The 23,952-nt window shown below is 46.1% G+C and overlaps 1 protein-coding gene across 1 annotated transcript in view; it reads left to right on the top strand.

Annotated features, from left to right (window-relative positions):
- EPS8L2 (EPS8 signaling adaptor L2) overlaps positions 1-23,952 on the top strand; it is a 473,245-nt gene that overhangs the window by 376,625 nt on the left and 72,668 nt on the right. The window contains exons 6-11 of the mRNA XM_069624038.1: positions 1,945-2,091; positions 6,138-6,217; positions 7,700-7,842; positions 8,292-8,371; positions 8,809-8,935; positions 15,880-15,968. Of these exons, the coding sequence (XP_069480139.1) occupies positions 1,945-2,091; positions 6,138-6,217; positions 7,700-7,842; positions 8,292-8,371; positions 8,809-8,935; positions 15,880-15,968 (666 nt within the window). The remainder of the gene's footprint in view (positions 1-1,944; positions 2,092-6,137; positions 6,218-7,699; positions 7,843-8,291; positions 8,372-8,808; positions 8,936-15,879; positions 15,969-23,952) is intronic.

The raw sequence follows: 23,952 nt of genomic DNA, 5'->3' as shown, positions 1-23,952 counted from the left end.
TAGAAGGAACCTTTCATGGCACACGTCCCTGGTTAAAGAAGTGAAGGGATGCAGCCGGCTGGCTACAAATAGGTCCTGAAGAAGACGGACATTCTTTTTGCTGCATTAAAAGATGGTCCTGTCGAAACTAGTAAAGGGAAGGTATCCAATGCATTGTTGGGGACATCTTGAAAATGTACACTGTTGCGTTTTTCCCCCACCGCCCTCTAGTCGACCAGTTTCCGCTATGAATGGTCTGACATTAGACCGTGGTCTGTAGTGTTTGGCCAATTTTATCATTGCTGCATTTATTGGTATTTTGCTCCAATTTATGCAAGTGCATAATAAATGTATGTGATGTTTGTGATGCTGTATTTTGCACAAGCATGTTTACATAGGGAGGGTCTTTCTTGGCACTTTATCTCCCGTCTGTGTATGTAGTATGTCATTCAGAAACTATTTTTTTAATAACGTGTTTCATGTGATTTAAATGTGACCCCCCTCCCCTGTTAGCTTTCATTTGCTCCTCCAGCTTCTTAGTCGACCTGCGAATGGTGCATCTATATGGAAAAGGAGTGTTCTCGTTGGACACCATCCTGTTGCTCTTATTAAGAGCAGTTATGAGTTTGTGATGTTAGACACCAATGGCATACACGGAACTCTGTCTGAATTGGAAGGCATTGATCACTCTAGAGCAGTTTGCCTATTTACGACGAGCTTTGGAAGCAAGTTTTTTTTTTTTAATGTAATATTGTTATCAAGATGTTTGAGCCTAATGAGCTCTGGAAACAATTTAAAACTTCAGAGCAGTTCGCTAGCTTGTGAACAGTCCGAAAGCACTTGTTCCACTTCAGGACAGTTCACTAGCTTGTGAAAAGTCTGGAAGGACTTGTTGCACTTCAGGACAGTTCACTAGCTTGTGAAAAGTCTGGAAGGACTTGTTCCACTTCAGGACAGTTCACTAGCTTGTGAAAAGTCTGAAAGGACTTGTTGCACTTCAGGACAGTTCACTAGCTTGTGAAAAGTCCGGAATAACTTGTACCACTTTTACCACTTTAGGAGAAGTTCACTAGTTTGTGAAAAGTCCTAAAAGACTTGAACCACCTGGTGGAACATTCTGGAAGAAATGCACTACTTTCGACCATCACAGCTCAAGGAGAGTACTGTTAATTTTGTATTTATTTCTATTCCATGACAGTAAAATCAGTTGAAGCTCCTAATACAAATGCAAAAAAGCATCCCCATTCAGAGAAATTACCACAAACCTTTCCTGAAATGCCACTACGCCGGAGCTACAAAGCACCATTTCATTAGTTCGTAAGTTGATATCCCCTATCCTATTCCACTTCCGCCATTTGCTATCATCAAGTGAGGCCACCACAGTCTATTCTCTCTCTCTTCCAGGTGCTCGCTGAAGGGGCCCCACAGCGGGCTCCCTTTCCAGTGTGGTCTCTTGAGAGCAGTTCATAGTTGATCGTTTTCTAAAAGCTCAGCATACCATTACTCCTGGAATGTTCTGGAAGAAATTCAACACTGTATGATATATGATATGATAGGTTATTTATAACGCACTTAATACACAGAGGTTTCTAAGCGTGCACCCGGGGATCGAACCTGTGTTGCTCTGTGTCGTCTTGCTTCCAAGGCAAGCACGTTGCCCCTGAGCTATCCTCCCGAGACAGATTCCCTTGCTTACGACCAGTTCTTGGAGCAATTGACCCGTTTAGCGTGGCATGGTCTCTCAAGGGAGTTTTTGAATCCATTTACCACTTTAGAACAGCCTCATAGTTCAAAGGAATTTACCTCTTTAGGTCCGTTCTGCAACTCAGCGTGAGTTTTCACCATCCACGTCGGCCTAACAAAACCACAATGCACTGCACGAGGGGGAAAAGATGGAAAGACAACGTGTGTGGTAAAGGGTGGGGCCAACACATCTTCCTTTCATCCTGTTCTTGTTTCTTGCAGGAGGAGCTGGAGAACTTTCCATTGTCGACGTTGCACCACTGCCAAACAGTCCTCAACCAGATGCGCTACTCCTCCATCCTGCTGCTGGTGTGCCAGGACTCCGAGCAGAGCAAGCCTGACATCCACTTCTTCAACTGCGATGTGGAGGTGAGTGTCCACTCCCACCCGGCACTGTGCTTTGAGTGGGGGACAGGAGCAGGCTGGCCCGGTGGAATGCGGGAGCACTGAGGCATAGTGTGTCATAGCCTCAATTTACCAGCATGTAGGGAAAGGCACGCGCTTAGCCGAGTCTGCCAGGGTCATTACGGAGTGGGTTTGACAAACTCAAGGTTTTGCACTGATGAACTGTCTTTCTGTGGGTTGAGGGTTATCAAAATTAGCCATCTTGTGTTTTGTGCAGTGGTAATTTGTGAATGAGCTTGTGTCATTAGTTACATTCTTATTGGGTAATTGGCAGCTTCACTAACAATCTTCTCCACAAATGACATGATTTAACCCTCTCTGTTGAGGGCCTTACCATGCAGACCTGTACTCAAGGTCTTCAAGGGTTCAGAGCTATTTTGCGGGATTGTGCTAGCTGGCAAACTGTTTGAGGCATTCTATGCTATGGAGTATGCAATCCCAGATATAAAATGCATCCTAAAATACTTCAACTACTCTGTTTTCTGGCGGCTTTATGTTGTTATAAAATGCATTATGCAAATTAAATTGATTCTAGGTTTGTACATTGTGTCATATAAAAAAGGAATGTCAAATCACTACCAAATTGCCCCATGTGACAAGGGTCAACTTTAGTCTCCTAACTTTTACTAACATCGCTCGGCATGCTGGGATTTGTAGGCTCATGCTTATAATGGAGAAAACAAATGTACATATCACAGGATTGATAGAACTGTTGAAAATAAAAGCCATAGCTGTCTTAAGGTAACGCTGTTTACCTAGACCAGCAGCAGGCATGAATTCACTTTTTTTAAACTCAAGCAATTCCACAAATGCTCACTTCATGCAAGCAACTGACCGCATGCCTACCTAATGGCTCAGTGGGTTAATAATTCTGCCACAGCTTTGTAAGATCCTGCAGACCCAGTTCAGCCTTTTATCCTTTAGCGATTGGCATATTGACTTCCATGCAACACTCATTCAATCACTAGGATCAGTCCCATCAAGACAATCTGTACCGTAAATTCAGAAAGTACTGATTAGCCGTCTTTCCTAATAATTTGCTGAAAATGCTTATAGTCCCCTTTCCCTTCTGATCAAGTGCTCATGTGTACTGTTTCAATGCCCAAGCGTCGCCCATGCAGCATGATCGCAGTTTGGCTGTTAGGACAACCAATACAGCAGGAGTTTTGTTGCTCAAACATGTCTTCTCGGAAATTGAAAACTCCACTTGCAAGAAGCACCAGAGAACAGCTTACCCTAGTTCCAAGCCCCACTCGAAAAACCAACTTTGGTATTACAATGATCACCAGGAAGGCTCTGCTGCTTGAGAAAAAGAGGATTGTCACTGAATTATGTGCGGTGTGGGACTTCCCGAACACACTATCAATGGAGAAGAATCGAAGTGCTGCTCTCAACGCATCATTAGGTGAGCTCGGCAAACCTGTCCAGAAGACCAATTTGACTGAAGACATCACCACAACCACTAAGGTCTAGAAAGGTAAAAGGGAGGACAGCAGAGGTAGCCATCGACAAAAGAAATGGCAAGGGCGGTGAAGAAAGAAAGTCAAGTCATCTGTGAGCAAATGATGGTCAAAAATAGAATTTTGTATGAGGGCTTGGCTTTCCACTCTGAGGCTTTTGAGAAGACTGAGTGAAGAATTAAATCGATGATGGTCAAGTGTAGGCGAGGGATAGAGGAACAGAGCTCACCAATAAGACCAGGCATGGGATTCCAGGGGTTTACCAAGTAATGAAATTAGATGAATAACCTGCTTACCAGGCAGGAAGGGGGTGGTGGAGGAATCGCAAGGACTCGCACACCCTGCAACATAAATATGAGGCCAGACAGGGACATCTTGGAGACCCCATTAGAGGCCATCAAAAATAGAAAATGGACAAGGAATCGAAAAGGATAGCGCACAAGCATTCATTCAAAAACAGGAAAAGGGACTACTGTGTGCTCCGTTCATCTGAATGGGACGCCCCAGGCCATGATGCGTGCACGCGTCAGGACCTGCTGAATCTGGGCCTGGTGCAGAAACATGACAGGATCGCTAGAGAAAGGCTTCATGGAAAATGGGAGCTAGAAGCCGCTTCCTGGCAAGAGAGACCGGCTCAAGCAGGACTTTGCACACAATCTTGACCCAGGCCTATTCGCAGAACAAAAAGAGCAGCGCAACTAATTTGTCTCATCACCCCATAAATCACACAAGCGCTGTCACCCAGAAATCTGGATCTGAAAGAGAAAAAGGTGGACGGACGTTTAGTAGTCAGAAATGAGGTTTTGAGAAGAATATACCCAATAATACAGTATGAATTTGGGCGGGGGATATATAAAAATATAGATACCCTGATACGATTCAAAGGATTCTTCAATTTATTCAGTAATCATAGAAAAATGACATAAATTCACACATACAAAAAAAGTGAAAAACAACATAATTCCAAGGAGACACTTAAAAAGTCTAAAGTGCTGTCGTGACTATATTCAATCCTGTGCTTTATTTGTCTACTGATGGTTGCAGATCAAATCGCCTATGTTTGGTGTAGGACTCCACAACAACTCAAAGGTCCCTTTCTCTGCTCAACCCAAACATGATCAGTAACCTTTATAGAGTGTCAGTTACCCGGTTTACAAAGAACACCCCGCGGTATGTCCCTGTCAAGAAACGCCAACTAAGGGCCTAATTCACAGAAGCGTTTTATAATGGCAACCCCCCCATTGGAAAACATTCTGTGAATATGCGTCTAAATGTAACAGCCCCGGCACTCCAGCCAAGCTGTGCTGAGAGAATTGTGGCAACTGGTAAGAGGGCAATGACAAAACTCAAAGATAAAAATATGCATGCTTACTTGAAGGACTGTACCAATCACTAACGTAAATGACCCAACCCGGAGAAGCCATGCGGCAGAAGATCTTACGATGGCTAGTGGAGAAGGTGGCAGGTCCAAAAGAGGAATAAAGCCATGAAACATATATACATGAATCCATGGCGGGCATAGGCTAGATGCAAGTTTATGCGATTGCATTGCTCTAGCGCTCCAGGCCGGCCAAGACCACTGCACACCCCATCAAACCCTGCTCAGTGCACAGTTAGGTGGTCCAAAAGAGCACATGATACTTGGGGCCTGATTATGACTTTTGGTGGTAGTAGTAGTAAAACAGCAGGTTATTTTAGAATACTGGATGTTTTACCACTCTGACAAATCTCGAGTTTTGTTACAGAAAATCGTTTTCCTACCTGCTTTTGTGTGGGGGAAATTTCCTGAAACACTGAAACACTTTGGTGGAAAGTTCTGGACCTGCTAGGAGTATATCTGCCGCTATTACCACTGTAGTGCCCTAGTCCCATGTTATTACAGATGCCTCGATTACCACTGTAGTGCCCTAGTATCATGTTAGTACGGCTGCCTCTGTTACCACTGTAGCACTGGCTAGTCCCAAATTAGTACAGCCGCCTCTGTTAACGCTGTAATACCCTGCTGACAAGTTAGTACAGCTGCCTCTGTTGCCACTCTAGCGCCCTAGTGCCATGCTAGTACAGTTGCCGCTATTACCACTGTAGCACCCTGCTGCCATGTTAGTACAGCCACCTCTGTTACCACTGTAGCGCCCTAGTGCCATGCTATTACTGTTGCCGCTATTACCACTGTAGCGTCCTGCTGCCATGTTAGTACAGCTGCCTCTGTTATCACTGTAGCGCCCTAGTGCCATGCTAGTACAGTTGCCGCCATTACCACTGTAGTGCCCTAGTGCCATGCTAGTACAGTTGCCGCTATTACCACTGTAGTGCCCTGCTGCCATGTTAGTACAGGTACCTCTGTTACCACTGTAGTGTCCGAGTGCATGTTAGTAGAGCTGCCGCTGTTACCACTGTAGCACCCTGCTGCCATGTTAGTACAGCTGCCTCTGTTACCACTGTAGTGCCCGAGTGCATGTTAGTAGAGCTGCCGCTATTGCCACTGTCATGCACTGGCGCCATGTTGGCTGCCCCCTTCAGCTGTTGATGTTCCTCTGTTCCGTTCCTCAGGCTGAGATGATCCATGCGGATATTGAGAGCGCCCTTGCAGACAAGAAACACGGGAAGAAAATGCGCCCACAGACCTTGAAGTAAGTCTGAACCCTTTGGATCTGTGTGCCAAAATCACTTTGGTTTCCTTATGCAAGTCTCATGCAAGGATTTTCGTCACCCAAAATGCAGTGGGATTTGTTCTCTACCCATGTAATCGCAGCCTAATAAAAAGAATATTTGCTTGCTCTGGTGAGGCTCTTTGCCGGCTGGCATCGTGGGGAGGTTGCCACCATTACCTTATAGTTCAGCCGGCCATGTTAGGTTGGCCATCTTCCCACCCCCTTTCATTGTGCTATGACTGGCAGCGTCCAAATCTACTGAAGAAGAAAATGGTTTCCAATGGTAAGCTGCTCCGATTTCTTTGTCTTGTACCCTCAGAGGGGGAAATAGTGCAAGGGTCAATAATGGAGGCATCCCCTGACCGGCTAGAAAGGCTGGAGCAGGGCCAATAGTGTACAGAGCTGGCTCTGTCTTGGCTATAACGGCCACTCGGAGGCAGCTCGCCTGTTGCAAAAAAATGTAAACTTCCCTACAGCCACTCCTTGTGTGGAGGATGGCTTTAAGGTGTTGTAGCCTATGATGGTCCCCATAATAGCTGCTGAGGGCATCGTGCCGTGTCCAATAGCTTTTGCCAGCCCTGGCATTTCATCCAATTGTACTCGCAATCCTGGAACTTGCAGGTTTCCTTTTTCTATCATAGCGATGGACCTGGGGGGTCCCAAAATTCAAATTCGGGGCTGGATAGAGCTGTTCCATTTTTACTTATATGGGGTACGCTCACACTCAGCCATTACTGCAGAGGTGGCCTGTGGCAGTATGCTCTGACCCACAACAGGCTCAGCTGCTTCTTCCTTCGTGGTCTGCACCCCAGCATCTCCCGCCTTCTGTGACCTGGTCAGCCTAAGGGGGAGCAAAATCGGAGATTACACACATCTAACATCTACCACGGTTCTACCATGTGTGGTATTGGGAGATGGCAGTGGGGAAAACCTCACTCGCTCTTAGGATCAGCAGAAAGTTTGAATTTGCTTCACAGGCGAATTTTCCTATTCTTCTCTAGTAATCTGCGTCAATGGTCAAACGTTTTCAAAAAATAAATATTTGTGAATTCGAATGTTCAGATTTTATGTGAAAGACTGATGAAGCACAAACAAACACTATTATGTTATGGGAAAAGTACTTGCTTTCCCAATGAGCGCCCTGATGCCTGCGGGCTATGGTGCGTAATAAACAAATAAATAAATAAATGGAACTTGGAAAATGGAGCTTCAAATGAGCTTTTTTGGTATGGGTCAACGGAACGGGGTGACTGTGTGGCGTGATGTCTCTAGCAGGCCTCCGCAGTGCCTGACCCCCTCTGTGACCCCTGTAGGGACATGCCTACATGGGAGAAGGCAAGCGTGATTCCCAGTAGTGTATAGGGATAGGGTGGAGGGAGGTGAAGTCTTGCTTGTTGCTTGTGCTCTCCTCAAAGACTGTGCAGTGTGTGTATCTGACTGCTGACTGGTGTTCCCCAACAGAGTCAACCAAGAGAAGATTAAGACGCAGCGAGAAAGCATCATTCCCCCTCAAGGACCGGGGCCCACAGCGCCCAAGCCTGCGAGTAGAGGATTCCAGAACGCCAAGAATCGTGTCATCCCGCCTTCGTCACAAGCAGAAATAGGTATTCAACCGGATGTTGCACGGTGTAGACGTGCGCTCTTTGTGGATCGCAGATCCCATTTAAGGATCCCCAGTCTATGGTTACCCGATTTCCCAGCATGGGATATTCTCCAGATCTGGGTATCTGCTTTCTCCAGGCCTCAGATTGGCGGATCCTTGAACCAATACAAACATTTGTCTTTCTGTTTTGTGTTGGTCGGTTTCATTAAGAGGAAGTGCTCAAAATCACCCTAATGTGTCGAGGGGACTCAAAGGGGCATTGAACCGTTATCTGCTACATGTGGTTTCTACCTCAAGCGGCCAACCTGAAAATATATACATTTCAAAACGTGTATCTGCTATTCCCCCTCCCATTCCAGCCGGAACTCTCTGATATGGGGCAGGAGTTGTCCGTGTCCCTGGGTGCGTCCGAGAGCAAGTGTTTTGACACCATTTTGTTGTGTTTGACAGAGTTTGACCGTCGAAGCTCCGGCTCCCAAGAACAGGAAGAGACGCGTGAGGCCTTGGCTCAGCGGATTGAGAAAGAAACGGTGAGTGAGATTCTAGGCTCTTTCTCGTGTGCCTAATGGACACCCCCTGCAGCCCTTGCGCTGATGGGATGCCCGCACTGTTCACTGGCCCCTCCTCCTGACTTTGGAATGTTTTTGTTTCAGGTGGCCAGAATCTCGGTGCCATCTGGTACATTTTCTGGGTGGAGGGGAGGGGCACTTTTGTGTTGTGCCATGGGCCATTCCAAGCCTTTGACCGTAACTCACCTCATCACTGGCTAGGGTAGACGGGCCTGAAGAGCTACATTGGCATGGGGATGTGGGGTAGAGACTACTTCTGTGTCGTTGTGGTAAAGGGCATGGGTCGGATCTGTATTGAAATACATGGAACCACAGTCCCCAGCTGGCCTTGACAACCTCTGTGACAACTCCTTGGGCGCTAATGGCATTGAGTGACTCTCTCTTCCTCTCATTTACAGCAAACGTTGAACTGCACCCTGGATGACATTGAGTTCTTTGTGGCCAAACTCCAAAAGGCCGCTGAGGCCTTCAAGCAGCTGAACCAGAGGAAGAAAGGGAAGAAGAACAAGAAGAAAGCGCCTGCCGGTACTTGAAGCCGGAGTCATTTTCTACGCACCGAATCCGGTGCTATTCTTTGCCAATGCATTGAGTGCCACCGCCTGCCAGTGACGGTGTCAGACACCCAGTGCTTTAAGTGGGAAGAGGATTCGAGAGGAGGGGCTCTAGAAAGGGGCAGTGGCCTGAGTGCGGGGCAGGTGTGTGGAAGTGAGAACCAAGCAAGAAAAATGGGGTGCATTGCTATCATTCCTTTCAGTGTGCCCCTCTCGTTTTGTTCCTTAATCACAGGCTCTGACTCCTACTGGCAGGCTGCCAGCTGGGAACCAGCCTGTAAGTAAGGAACTAAAGGAGAGGGGCGCCCCAAAAGGCATGATAGTAGTGTGCTGTTTCCCCCTTTTGTTGCTTCTTGAGAATCGCCTACCGCCTCAGGCAGCCCTTTAACTCAACAGAGCTCCAAGGGATGCCTGTGTGGTCAGTTCCTTTGATTAAAAAAAAGAAAAGGAGAGGCGGGACACTGCTAACATACTTTTCGGTGTTCCTCTCCCCACTTTTTTCGAATCAAACGCACTGACCCCCACCGGTTGCCTTTTAACCATGTGGCCCTGTGGCGTGAAAGGGCTGTCACAGCGAGTTTGACTCTAATAGGGTTTGTAGGGAGGAGCCCAGTAGAGCCCCTGCGCTAGAATACTTTTTGGAAACTTCCAGGACTCTGACACAACTAGCCCCAGACATGATTATTAACACGTGTCTATCTATGACCTATCCTTCCTCCTTTTCTCTCCATCTAGTTCCTATTTCCGGTCTCGTCTGCTCCAACCCTTGCCAGTGCCTGTGACGTAGTAGCAATAATCGTCAGTTGGCTAGTAGAAGCACAGAGCAAAATCTGTGATTCTTCCCTTCGATCGGTTATTCTGTGACCCCCACCCCTTCTCTTGCTCCACCATCCAGCCAGAAAGACTTGCCTGCGAGGCCTTTTTCCTTGGGCAAAGTGCAGGTTTGGGAAAATAAGTCCATGGTGTGCTCTGGCTCGCCACCAGGGGTCCCTGCTGCGCCATTCGTTCTTATGCCTTCAGCAGCTGGCATGCCCAGCCTTGCTGCTTGGCCAAAATCAGCAAAAGAATGTAGTTTATTTTCCAATTGACCAACAAATAAAGGATGTCCTAAATATTTAGATTGGCACCATCGGCCCCCAAAACTAGCAAAAGTAGCAGAGAAAATGGGTTGCACTCATACACACGTGTCGGTGCAAGAAGCGGCTTCACACTAGCATGCCCAGGTAGCTTCAGCAAGTTGGGAGCTGTTATGTTATGTTATATACATTTGTAAAGCGCACAGTCGCCCAGAGGCATCATGGCGCTGGTGTGGAAGCTGCAACCTAAGGAAAAAAAATAAAGGCAGAAAGCTAGAACAGAGTGGTTTTCAAAGCTTTACTGAAAGCCAGATGATTAGCAGAAGATTTTAGCGATGATGGAAGGGTGTTCCAAAGCTTGGCCGCGGCAATAGAAAAGGCTCTGCCGCCAAGTCTTTCCCGGTTAAACCTGGGGACCGTAAGTAGGTTGATTGTAGAAGAGCGGAGGTTACGTTCTGGAATATATCAGGAAAATGTGGATTGAAGGAACTCCGCTCCTAAGCCATGGATTGCCCGGTGAACAATACACAGTGACTTAAACTTAACTCGCTGTGCCACAGGGAGCCAGTGGAGTCGGCGAAGCACCGGTGAGATATGGGCACCATAGGGGGAGCCAGAGGCTAATCTGGCTGCTAGATTTTGCATACGCTGGAGCCATTGGAGCAGGCCCGTTGGTTGGGATAAGTACAGGGAGTTACAATAGTCCAGCAGTAACGTCATTTTGACCGAAAGGCAGAGTATAGACCATACCCAGGACCTCAGCCAATGCCACACGCGCAGTCGTTACCAAGATAGGCCTGATCAACGGGGGAACTACGTGCAGTGCTTTAAGTGGGGTAAGATATCGAGGGGGTCGGGGGAGGGGCTCTTGCATGGGGCATGGCCTAAGTGGTGAGCATGCGCTATATAGTAGTAACACTTTTTTACGGAGAATTGGAATACCCAGTTATTAAAGTGAACACTGCAGGCTTTTTTGCAAAGTAAACAAAAAACGCAGGATCTTCAGAGTGGATACCTTTTATACATTTGTGTATAAAGGCTATTCATTCTTAAGAACCTGTTATTTATTTATTTATTTATTTATTTATTTATTTATTTTAAAGAAAAACGCATTCCACAACGTTCGCCTTCAAAACCAGGTATTCCAACCTCTTTTTTAAAAAAAATGTGATTAAATGAAGTTGCCAATAAAAACGTTCCTTTAAGTGAGAATCAGGTTGAATAACTGCAGCCAACAGCAGACAAAATGGTGTGATGAGGCCTAACAGTTTGTCACAAGAGGTTGGTGTTGAACTCAACACCTGTTAATGGTCGCATACCACGCTGCTGAGGACCCTGTTGTGTCTGCTGCTAGCAGCAGTCAATGACTGTGAGCTTGGGCCAGAGGAAACAAAGGAGCAGCCCTGCTCCTGTTGTCCATCACAGCATGTTGCCGTCTTTGGGGATGAGCGGGCAAAAACGGCAACACGTCATCACCCAGTGAATGTGATCTGCATGCACTATGAATGCACACTACACATTTGAGCCGCAAAATGCCGACTTCCCATAATTTTATCTATTGCAGAAATCATTAGGGGGATTCGCTAAAAAGCATTTATTTATACTGTCAGGACTCCGCCCAGGCTAGCCCCGGCTCACTTAAATCCTTGACTACATATATGTGTATTTATATCACAGCATCCGGTGTACCCTTCAGTACACTTATGTTAATACATATGCAGAGAACGACTCATGCCTCTAGGCGCTGTGTCCGCATCAATGAAGCGCAACCTTGATCTTACGCCACACCTCACTGGCTAAGGCCTGTAAGGCTGAAATGTGGGCCAAATACACAGAAGCAATTCTAGGTAGCCGCTTAGAGTGCCACCAGCATATCGGCACCAGAAATGCTAAATTGGACCTAAAAACATGCATTCTTGCCCCATTGCAGCGCCACGATGGTACTTCCCCTGGGTCAGTATCCAAGGCATGCTCAGGCCTTGAGGCTGCTGGTTATTCCATGCAGAGGTAGCGAATTCCACAGCTCTTCACAAACGGCTCCTATGGGGCTGCAGTTGAACCAATTTCCAAATTGACTTCCCTTTCCTGTAATGACATGGATACGTTAAAAGGGCGGGCATTCAGTGTCAGTGAGTGAGGAAGATTGGCTCAAGCATCAGGGGCTTGGAGACCATAGCTCGTTTGCAGTCACTATGGACAGTGTGCTTGTTTTAACCACGTGTTGAGATTATGTACATTGGATGTTTAAACTAGGGTGACAAGAAAAAAAAGAAAAAAACGGGACAGGCAATGTACATAGAAGCAGGACTATGGTAAACACAAATAGGACTCTTATACACTCTAGTCCTACTTCTATGTCACTGGCCTGTTGCAGGGTGTGCTCACAGGCACACACTCCTCTCAGCGGCCAGGTAGGGGAATGGGGAGGAAATGGGGGCGTGTATGCTCACATTCACACGCAGGAAGGGTTGCGCCAGGCCCGATTTCGGGCAAAAACCGGGACCGTACACACCCACCCTAGGGAGGCCAACTGTCCTGTATTTTGCAGGATCGTTTTGTATTTGGGGACTCTGCCCCGCAGTTTGCATAGTGGCTGTGCGGTACGCAGGTTGTCCCGACTTGCTTTGGTCCCTGGAGTGTGACTGTCGGGAGATAGCAAGTCGGGACAACTTGCGTCCAGCACAGCCACTCTGCAAACTGAAGTGGTCATCTACACACCACGGCGCTGCCGCCTGCTGCTGCCTGCAGTTTTCTTTCTCTGGGTGGCTTCGTGGCCCCGGCTCCCTTTGTCTTGCTGCTAACGCTCCGACACCTGTCTTCATTCCAATGCTAAAGCTTTGTTCCTGGGGTCGTGATGGTCATGATTCCAGTTAAAATACGTAACCATCACCATTTGCATTGCAATAAAGCTAGGTGTTAAGAGCCATTAACGAATTGTGTAAATTACAAATGGGGAGTGCCAAACATGAATGACGCTGTGACGCCATCACCATGTGAGCAAGTGTCCCGCAAAAGGATCTAAAAAAGTTGGCCACCCTAACGCACCCACCCAATCCTGGGGACAGGGATAATTAAATTAAAAAACTCCCGGGACCCCGGACGAAGGGCTATTTCCTGGGACTGACCCGGGAAAACCGGGACGTCTGGTCACCCTAAATAAAACAGATCGCCTGTAGGAAGGAAGCCTCTCAACCCATCGCCCGGCTAGGCGTAATAATGGAGGCGCTTTCACGGCTGAAAGAAGGGGTCTCATCTGTTGATGGGCTTAGCCGCTCGCATATCCTCATCTGAACAGGGCTGTGTTCTCTATTGATTATATGGCACCCTTTCACCTCACCCATCACTCAGTCATGCACCATCTTCCCTCCAAGACACACTGGCACAGAGTAATGAGTTAAAGAACATCTGCCCTTGGGCACTTATTTTGTTGCATTCCTAGAAATCCTCAATTCCTGGAATACTTAAACTGTTCAAGAGTCTAGCTCTAAGAGAGCCCCCACTTCCTCCATCGGCCCCACGTCATGCCTCGAGTAAACCATTGCACTACCTTTGGCAAAATAGCCCTGCATTCCTGCTGTTAAATATGACCCCTCTGTCCCAGCTGCCTGGGTTGGGGTCTGCAGAACAATGGAATGGGAGGCCATAAAACGCCAGCAAAACATACAGTGAGCACGATTTCAAAGCCTTACTTCATCTGCTTGAAAAGGGTTTGGGGCCATTTCACAAAGAAGATAGAAATTACCAATGCATACATTCAGGTGATCTTTTCCCACTCATGTGTGCAATTACAGGAAGCACCCAGTAAAGGGGGAATTTCAGAGCACACCCTGAAACTACAAATGGACCAGGGGCAAGAGATGCACAACGCATAAGTGGGTTATTTCTGAGCATTTCAGGCATTTTGTTCTTTTCATTTGTAGACCAGCATCATCACAGACCGCTGACCACCGCTTGCAGTTCTTTCCCTCAAACAATGACAGGATCCTGAAGGGCTGGTCACTGTAATATGCACTCCCAACACCCAGGAATGTAGGAAAGGGGGCTGGCCTGCTTATCATTTGCGCCGAAATTAAGTCCCCCGCAAATGCATAGATTGCCTTTGCGAATGAAGTGGCCTTCTCAAATGCCTTTAAGTGCACCAGAATTAGCAGGCAATCAGTCCAAGAGGGTCAAAATGAGCCCTCGAGCCAGAGAGCTGCTTATGCTCATTAACCCGATTTCCTTATTCTAAAAATCAATGAAAGTAATTTCAGTGGCAATACTGCTCCTCTCCAGTAAGTGGCACTATAACTCATGCTTACAATCACATCATGATTTTCAGATATTTTGAGTTAGATCATTTGTTTTGTAATACTCTGGCGGGAAAATATAAAAAGTTGTAAAAATCAAACAATGTTTTTACTTTATCATTATATTGAATTCTTGACATATGAATTAATTCATAAATGAATGCATGAGAATCATGTATTTCCTTCGAATGAACGGAGGGATTAGAACCTGCATTGACCTATTTTGACTTAATTTGCATATTTGAATAGTGTTTCTTTAGTATATTTTTTTACTGCTTAAATATATATTTCACACATCTTTTTAAAATTGATTTGTATCCGTTTTCGTGCCATGTAATGAAACTTTCACAAAACAAAAGAATGCCCCTACAAAAAACGACTACTGAAAAGCAATTCCTTTTTTTTTTACCTTAAATCATTAAATCATTTTTTATTCTGGTGCCCAAAAGGTTGCACCTTACAACATTAAACGATGCATGCTCTGCCAGTATACACCACATATTTGTACTCCATAAAAGCCCACATAGTTTATAATAAATTTGCAGCCAATGCTAGGTCTTAATTCTCATAGTCAACACTTAAATACATTTAAGTTTAGTTACATCAATTGGCAGTACGTGCTTAAAAAAACAAACGGAGAATACTAAAACTACTTGGTTCAATTCATTGGTGTGCACATTTAATGACTACTAACAAAGTTTACGAAGTATAAAACAAAACTTGAACATTGTTAATATCAACTAAAGCAACAAACTAGCGCATCTCATCAAAAGAGAGCAAAATAGCAATTATTAGCACATTGATGACATAAGCTGTCAGTAAAGAAGAGCACCATAATTCACGTTGTGTGTAGGATAATAGGGAAAATAACTAGAGGTTGTATCCGACAGTGAGTGAGAGTGTGTGTGTGGAATGATGAGGACAATTCTGTACTTTGTATTGAAGGCTCGACGTGGCACTAAAAGTAGTTTATATTTTGGCAGACATAAACGCCTTCATCAGGACCTGTTTGCTAGCTTGAATCCCCAAATAAATTAAAATGTGGCATCTTAACATAAGGAACGCACTGTGTTGTGAAACACATACAAAATACAAAAAATCTATTTTTTACAAAGTTGAAAAAAATTGTTTTACTTTAAAACTACCAAAGAATATTCTAAACCTCTATTGTGAGGGCATAAGGCTTCCTCCATGTCCATCATCGCTGCTTACGGGAAACTAAATTCAAAGGGATGGAATGTACCTATTATCACTGTAAATGTAGACACGCGTTTTAAGACCCCCTTAAATTCTTAAATCACTCACAGCAGTCCCTACCGATTTCCCAAAAACGGACATTAAAAAAATAAAAGCACGCTCTGTGGTGTTTCTGGATGCTTGATTTTTGCTGGGGCATATAGGTCTTCTCAAACAGTTGTCTGCTATTGTATGCATTGTCCGCCTGTTAGAGGCCATTGTGCAGTCGGAGGGAGAGGACATTAGCTAAAAATGATCTTCATCATCCTTCTGTCTCTCCTCCTCTCCCCACAATGCCCCGTTACCCTGCTCTACAGAGGGAGTACTGACGTTGAGAGCGAAGCCCCCCACCGAAGAGGAGTTCATAGACTGCTTCCAGAAGACCAAGCTGGCGCTCAACCTTCTGGTAAGCAGCAAAACTCGACTGAATGCATGGCTTGAACGGTTGGAATTTGGTGCAACGTGAGTACATTGCAGAGTACTAAGCCTACGAACAAACATACAAATGGAACTCCTCCCAAATTACTGTTTATGTACAATGTTCATTTCCTCCTTTCTAAAAAAGGAATTTCACCTTACTATGAAAGGGACATGGTTTTGGAATCGACCCACAAATTGTCTATTTGGTATTGGCTGTATGTGTTTTCAGGTGTTTTGCATTTCCCTCCCAGAACCTTCTGGCCACTTCCTGTCGGCCTCTTAGCTCCACCTCTAGCTGCTAACAGGGGACCATTGAAAGGAAAGCTGCATGATGCCTTAGTCTGGGTGAATTCTTGGGAGGGTTCGGGGGGAGACAACTTCCGTCGTGCCTGTGTTTTTATAGGTGTGAGAGCTAAAAACATGTTCAAATGAGTACCTTGCTTTCAGGTCTCTCGTTATGTGATCCAAAATCAGCAATAAAGCCCCAGGTTCCAAACGAGCTGTTTTTTTCCAATAAAAAAACAACTTGGCACTCACCTGTGACCTCGTTTCCCCCCGCCACTATCTGTGCTGTTGCAATCCTCCGCAGGCCACCATGAAAATGGAAAAGGGACTTTCTATTTTCTAATGGCCATTTTGGTTGTAGTTTTTTGTGTTGAAAAATGCTTTGAGCGCAAAAAAGAAACCCTCAGCACCCATATGTTATGTCGGGTTGCTAATGTTGATATTCCCAGGACTGGCGGGCTATACCAGGTGATAATTCGGTTGCATTTGCAATATGTTTGGAAGGGCAGCAGGCCTGCAGATGCAGTCTCTGATGTTTATTATCCCCTTTCAGATTGTCTTAGCTTGTGGAGACATACCGCTGTTGACTCGTAGAGCAGTCATGTTTAGGTCTGGCTACTGAAAGATACATCTTTCTTGCATGCATCCAGCAAATAAGTCATTTTCCTTGTATCCCTCTCCTGTATGGGGCCCTGAGTCTGTTTTTTGCCAGCAGAAGATCCTTGTCTAACCTCTGGATTGGTCCCTGATCAATACAGGGACGTGTGTGTTCATATTTAAAATAATGTTAAAATGCTACATACTGTCCATCCCACTTCAGAAATTCTAGATCTATGAGATGTAATGGTGCACTCTGTAATGTAGACTCTTTTCAGGGAATGCTTCCTGGTGCATGGGGCCAGTGCCGAATGCCCGGCGCTTCTCCCACATTTGTGGATTCCTTTTAATTCCGCTTATTATAACCACATACAGCACACAAATGCACACAGAACACAGGGGCCACATCCCATCCCCTTCTCCCAAGCACAATAGAGGCATCCCGTCCCACTGCTGCTGCCACCACCACCACCACTATGAGGAGGGGGGCTGATTTGTGCCTGCTGCTACTATCCCAACTATTTAGCATCCTAGTATCCATAACTGTTAATGTCTGGCTTTGTGTGCACTACTGTATGCATTGACATGTGATTCGGTGACCATGTCAATGCATGAATGATGAACATGTTTTTTTTCAAGGTGTAAAAATGCTCACTTCTCGCATGAGAAATTCAGCATTAGAGAAAATCCAGGACTCAGCCTCTCTTTGGGTCTCTTGTTTGTGATTGCTCCCTAGTTCAGAGGGTTAGGGGTGCAGCACTGCTGCATCCAAAAATAGCTAATTGTCACTGACCTACCACCCTCCCTGTGAGGAATTCGACCATCCACATGGTGGGTGTACGCTCGCTTGGGCCTTTTTTGAAATTTTAAATGAAATTGAATGATAGACCAACCTCTGGAAAATGTGTGGGGCTACTCCGCACACATTTTCCTATGCTCACCGCACAACATGCTCATAGACCTGTGTACTCTGGGTGGACACGGCCTAAAGGCACAGACCCCAATTGTCCTATTTAGTTGGCATCTGACAGGTGGAGTACACAATGGGAAGGGGGAGGGCCAAAGCATCACCCTGGCATGGCCAGCCTAATTAATTAACAAAGGCTCAATGGATCCGTCCTGTCTTTTTGTTGAACCATGTAGCTGGTGGCAGCATTCACATACTAATCAGAGCTTAATTCAAACAGGCCCACATGGGGCTTAGCTACAGAGGCTAACAAAGGAGACATGAAACCCCATCACCCTTTCATATGCACTGTGTCAACCTGATGCCAGCTCCCGCCCTCAGTATCGATTGACAGTGAAATGTCATATCTGTGACTACAAGTTTACAGTAGTCATCCCCGCAGGGAACCCCCATTCAGAAGGTACGAATATGTGGTTTGACGGAGCCAGAAAGTCTGGTCTCTCACAATTTTAAAGGAGACCTGCCGCTTTAATCAGAGCGTCATTAACCAGAGGTACCCTTTGATCCACAACAGACGGGAAGATGGGTGGGTCTTAGTATTACATGTGTTTACCCCTTTACATTTTCTGTTGCAAAGCTCTCTGGTTATGACCTCACACATACAGGAGATTGTTGGTGGGGACCCAGGATTGGTTCATTAAGGTAGGCTTAGCCTACACCAAACCATGTGGTCCATTTGGCTTTAAAAGCGGGCTGAGTCCGTCTTATGGCAGATAATCTGAAGGCTTCACCAGAAGTAGAAAGAAGAACTCAGAATTGAACCCTGGCTGAAGGTACAGTCTGCCTTACATCTTCCACCAGTGAAGGAAGGCTAGGACCTCCAAGAGGGAAGCAAGATCCCTCCCCTAAACATCTCTGAGGGAACAAAGGAAGATACCAAATCCAAAGGACCCTCTGGCAGCTCCAGAACCAGTACCCAGCCATTACACAGCGTGCCATACTAGGCGCTGCAGCAAGCACCTAGGCGGGAAGTGCAAGAGAGAGCGTCTCTGAACCAAACCAAGGACAAGGCAGCTGCCTGCAACACTCTCCTCAGCTTTGGGCTTTCTGCCTTAAAGGATGACACAAGCCCAGTAAAGAAGCTAGGAGGAGTTAATCGACAAGCATCAACCGATGTCCACCTTACAGGACATTTTCGAGCCCCTCTTGCTGCAAGCGACTGCACCGCTGACTGTTAAGTCGCTAAAGCCATTTGCAACACCTCGACCAGTGCTTCAGAACCGCTGACAAGCACTGAGACGATTCCTGACCCCAATCTGCCATGTAGGCCAGCCTGCAGCCATCCGTCCGGCTTCGCTCGCTGAAGTGCCTGGCGTGCCGCCTGATACCCGGAGCTGTCTTCCGTCTTGAACTATGTGCCCTGAAACCGACTCAACCCTGTCTAGCACCAAGAACTCCTACAGCCCATGGCATATTGTGGTCCTGTCCCCCCTGGTACTTCTCCGAAGGCCCCTAGTGACATTTGATGACCCATTGTTCCCTTTGTGTTGAAACCAAGTATACTTGAACTATTGATTATTTACTATACCGACTACCCTGCTGTCAGTAGCCATAGTGCATCCCTTTTCCTTCTTTGAAACTGTCTGTCCTCTGAATTCCTTTATAGGGTGGGTTGTATTTCGTAGTGTGCTAGAACTGTCTTTTGTGATCATAAAGTAGATATTTGCATACAACCTTGAGTCAGTCCCTTTTGTCATTGGATAATTGTATTTTCGCAGAGTTTCAACTAGCCAACGATCCACGACCTTTTGGATATAAGCCTGGCGTTCCATTCAAGTTACAAAATTGGACAAGGTTTATAATTTGCTTGTGTTTTCAATCTGTTCGGATCCCTTCTGGTGTACTAGAGGTATGGGGCTGATTGATGGTTTAGAAACCAATATTCATCCCTGGACCACTGGGGCCCAGAAAGTTGATTTGTCACAGTTTCCCTGACACACAACACAGTGGCTGCATCCTGCACCACCAACACAAGACATGGTGGCTGCTTTTTCAGCGTGCAACCTTGAGGCTCGCTGATTGGAGGCTAAATAGTTGATTTGGTGTTGGTTCGCTTAACCATCCATTTAGAGTCCCAGCATAAACCTCTGAGTGTTTTATAATGCACATTGCAAAGTTGTGTATATCAGTGCCTGGATGTCTAATAGCGCATGGCTGCGTCCCACTTTGTGAGGCTGTGCGCGTGTGTTTGTGTGTGTGTGTGTGTGTGTGTGTGTTTTTGCCTGTACGATTGCAATATCTGGTATCTGTCGACAGTACATGATTATAAAATGTCCAAGCAAATAAAATGATTATGCGGGCAAATAATTTAATTACCTAGAACGTTATGCCTGTGTCCTGGTATATGTTGGCATTATCTGGCATATGATTTGAGTAAGTGGGCATGTCATGGACTACACGAAATAGAAAACGTCTGGTGGGCATGCCTGGGAATATTGCAGAGGGGTATTGGAAGTCCTAGCACAAGATGCCCACCACCAGGTAAATCATCACCACACCCATAAGTGTTTGAATGCCACATCAAAGGCTGTGAAATCTGGTGGGTACAATTGGCCTGATGTATTAAAAAAGGTAGTCTGCCTACTGCTGAACCAGAGCAGCTCACCTGGTCTACACTCCATGGAGTGGCCCTCAAAAGCAGAATCTCTGAGTGCTGGAGTTGCAGCTCTTTATGGTCATTGGGTAGACTGCACTATTTATTGAAGGACCATGATTGATGGTCAGTGATTCCTACCATCTGTGGCTGCCTTAGTTTGTTTCTCCCAAAGCTAAACACCAGCAAGAGAAGCCACAGTCGTGTACCTGGCTTATTAGAAATGACAAACTCTGAGTGTGGACAGCAAGTAGTCTCTCAGGTACTGAGTGCAATGTACAGGCAGGGAATGTGGCCTCTTGCACTACTGCATCATGGAATCCATGAGCAGCCATCTTGGGTGAATGAACAGCTACACAAAGAACAGACAGAGTAGTGCAGACATCTTGGAGTGATGGAAGACCATGAATATGCCTCTCTCTACATATTAGATCCCTGACGTTTGGGAGAAAAAGCATTGGCAGCTTCCTGTAGGGAGGATCCTGAAGAACTATCAGAAACTTGGATCAGGAGGCAGGAAACCCCCTGACTCCCTCAATCCCGAGGCAAAACCATGTGCCAAAACACTGCTCTCTCCCGACCTTCTGTTTAGGAAATTGGAGGAACAAATGTTAATACTGTGTAACGACGTGGCTGCATTCGGCACTTAATAAAACAAGGATTACTGCATAAATAAACAGTGAAAACCTACAGGAGGAGATGGCCATTGGGAAGTGGGAATTTAGCAACCACACAATGACCGTGTCCGACTAACGAATGAAAATCGATGATCGCAAGGGATCAGCGGACATAATGCAACCGGTGGTGGTCATGATCACAGCAATACAATAATCACATGCAGAACTACAAAATCACATCCACCAGTATAACCACAGTTTCTTTCACCTATCAAATGAACTAAAAGAAGAGGATGTGGCAATGTCCCCAGCCTGATTGTGTTCACTGCCAAGAAGCTGACTCTTGGGCCCAGATGCCACACCAAGCCAGCGTATTTGGAGACAAAGGTGGTACAGGGTAGATTACTGAACCACCTTACCCTTTTTCCTGATGTATCGCAGGGACATCACATTGGCTCACCATAGACCAGACCCAAAGGTCTGGTCTCGCCCCACCCCACTGCCCCATTAGATTATACCAGCTCCTAAAGGTTTACACCTGACCTAAACCTTGATAATAGGCTTCAAACTAAAAAAGAAAGGCTTTCTGCAACTGAGAGAGCCTAAAGCTCAGACTAGCCGGACCCAATTCTCCCTACAGAAAAGGACATCAAAGGAATTATGTCTGAAGGTCCACGGGACCCGCAACAAACACTGCAATTCGGCATATACAATGTTTTAAGCCTACACCATCCCAAACACAAATAAACTGGCAAAGGATGCAGCATAACAACTCCAGTATTCCCTGGCTATGAAATCGTACACTGGGGAAATAAAGTATTATGCCCCTGCTCGCACAGTGCTACCAGTACATCAGACGATATAGAAAGCTTACTCGGTGAATATCCAACCTGTAATTCAAATGCTGGAAACATTGTAACCCACAGTCCAGTTCACGCAGCATCCTGGAGGATGAGAGGGCCAAGTCTAATTTCCAGCATGGAGGACAAAACAGATATACGATTGGTACAACCGTCTCAGCCAAAGCCAACCCTGGTGTATTCAAGGAAGACAGCCAACCCCAACCCCAGGCTCCCGCTCACATGCACAAACCCTCAGTAAAAGGCCCAAACAGGGTAAGGGGTGAACACTTGAAGTGCTCAGTGTGGGTTGGTCGCTGAGGTTGCGGCTGGCAGTGGGATGAATTTGGAGTGCGATGCAAGGATTGTGGAGGAATGAAGGCTGTTGGAAGGGAGATCGTGGAAGAAAGAGTCAGGAGCAGGTGGTTAGATTCTAGAGATGGTAACATCAAGAGGAGGTAGGGAAGATCTAGAGGGGTGGTTGTACTCGGGCAAGGTGGTAAGAGTCTGTGGGAGGTAGCAAAAAGAGGAAGGGGCAATAGGATGTGGCAACAATAGGAGGAGGATATGAACCCTAGGAGAATGTCCTAACAGCTGGTATGGGTAGTGGTAAAGACCTCAAGAGCTGATAGGCCCTATCGTGCCAGGTCAGCCCTACGTAGGACCAAATGTTGGGAGAAGGAACAAGAGCATGACAGGCAGGCTACTGTCAAGTCAGAAAGGCGAGGGGAAAGGAGACTTGCATGTATAGCCCAGAAGCTGGAGGTGTGGCTTGAGAACTAGCAACTGATAGCAGGAACTCCTGGATCGAACTTCAAGGCCCTGAAAATAACAACCTAAACTTACAGCTGCTGGATGCCTTGCAATGGTACATCAAGAGGGGACTTCTGGAGGGGACTGGGTGCAAAATAGCCCTGGGTACAGGACCCTGGCATGCCTACATCAAGTTACCGCACAGAGATTGCACCACTCTGCAACAAGAGGACTTGGCGCACATCCTGAGAGACTTTGTTTGGCTGACAGAGGGACTTTCCTGTTAGCTACTTTTAACTCTGGTGTTGAACCTTTTTGGTTGTAATAAGGGGACTATTAATTGTATCTTCTGAGTCAGTAGTTTGTTTCCCACGTAGACTAGTGACAAGAGCTATAGAGAATACACGAAGGAGCTAATACCAAAGCTCTCTAAAGCCCTCTTTTCATTGATATTCAAAGAGGACAAGGCTCTCTGGGTGCCATCCCATAAGGTGCATGGTCAATTCAAGCTATGGAGCAGAACATGGTCATATGAGAATCCCTCTTCTATGGTTGTAGAAGTTCAAGTATTTCTCGATCAGGTCGTTTCTCAGGAGATGGTCCAGATCAGCAACACATTTCTAAAAATGTACACACTCTTGGAAGAGCAAAGATACAAACACCGTCATGAAAGTTGAATTCAATGAGTTCTGGAAGTCTTTTTAGGAACAGGGAGACATTGAGCTGCCCACTTACACATCCGGGTCAAAATCTGCCTATACAATTAGTTGTGATTATCCGATGATCAGCGTCCAGTTAGTTGGAGACAGGCGGGTGGCTAATTTGATGCATACGATGGTGGTAAGGTGATGTACTGTAAATATCTTTAATTTGTGCTTGCAGCACATAGATATGTTGGACAATTTGTGGTGTGGCACATGCGCAAAGTGGCTACTGGATTAGGCTTATAGACAGGGGTGGACTGGCCTATAGGGAACTCTGGAGATTTCCCGGTGGGCCTCTGCCCCCTGGGCCTCTTTTGTGTGGCATTTCCAAATGTTCTCATAGGAAAAGCATTGAGCTTGCTGAAAATGTGTCATATGGGGCCACTTTGAACATTATTTCCAGGGCCTCTTTTGGTCCCCAGTAATTATTTCCAGGGCCTCTTTTAGTTCCCAGTCCACCCCTGCTTATAGACCTAGGTTCTCAGACTCCTGTGTCATTGTTAAATGATCTTTGCTGAACATTTCATATGGCCACCCAGGGATTCCTTTCTCACGCGGTAATATGACATGCGCGTGGCTACGGCTTATCACTCAGAGGATTCACTCTCTGGGGTG

The sequence above is a fragment of the Ambystoma mexicanum genome, chromosome 11, assembly GCF_040938575.1.
Source record: "Ambystoma mexicanum isolate Mex_15411 chromosome 11, UKY_AmexF1_1, whole genome shotgun sequence".
NCBI classification, from domain to species: Eukaryota; Metazoa; Chordata; class Amphibia; order Caudata; family Ambystomatidae; genus Ambystoma; species Ambystoma mexicanum.
Note: the sequence above shows the minus strand (reverse complement) of the source record. Positions and strands in the feature narration are given on the sequence as shown.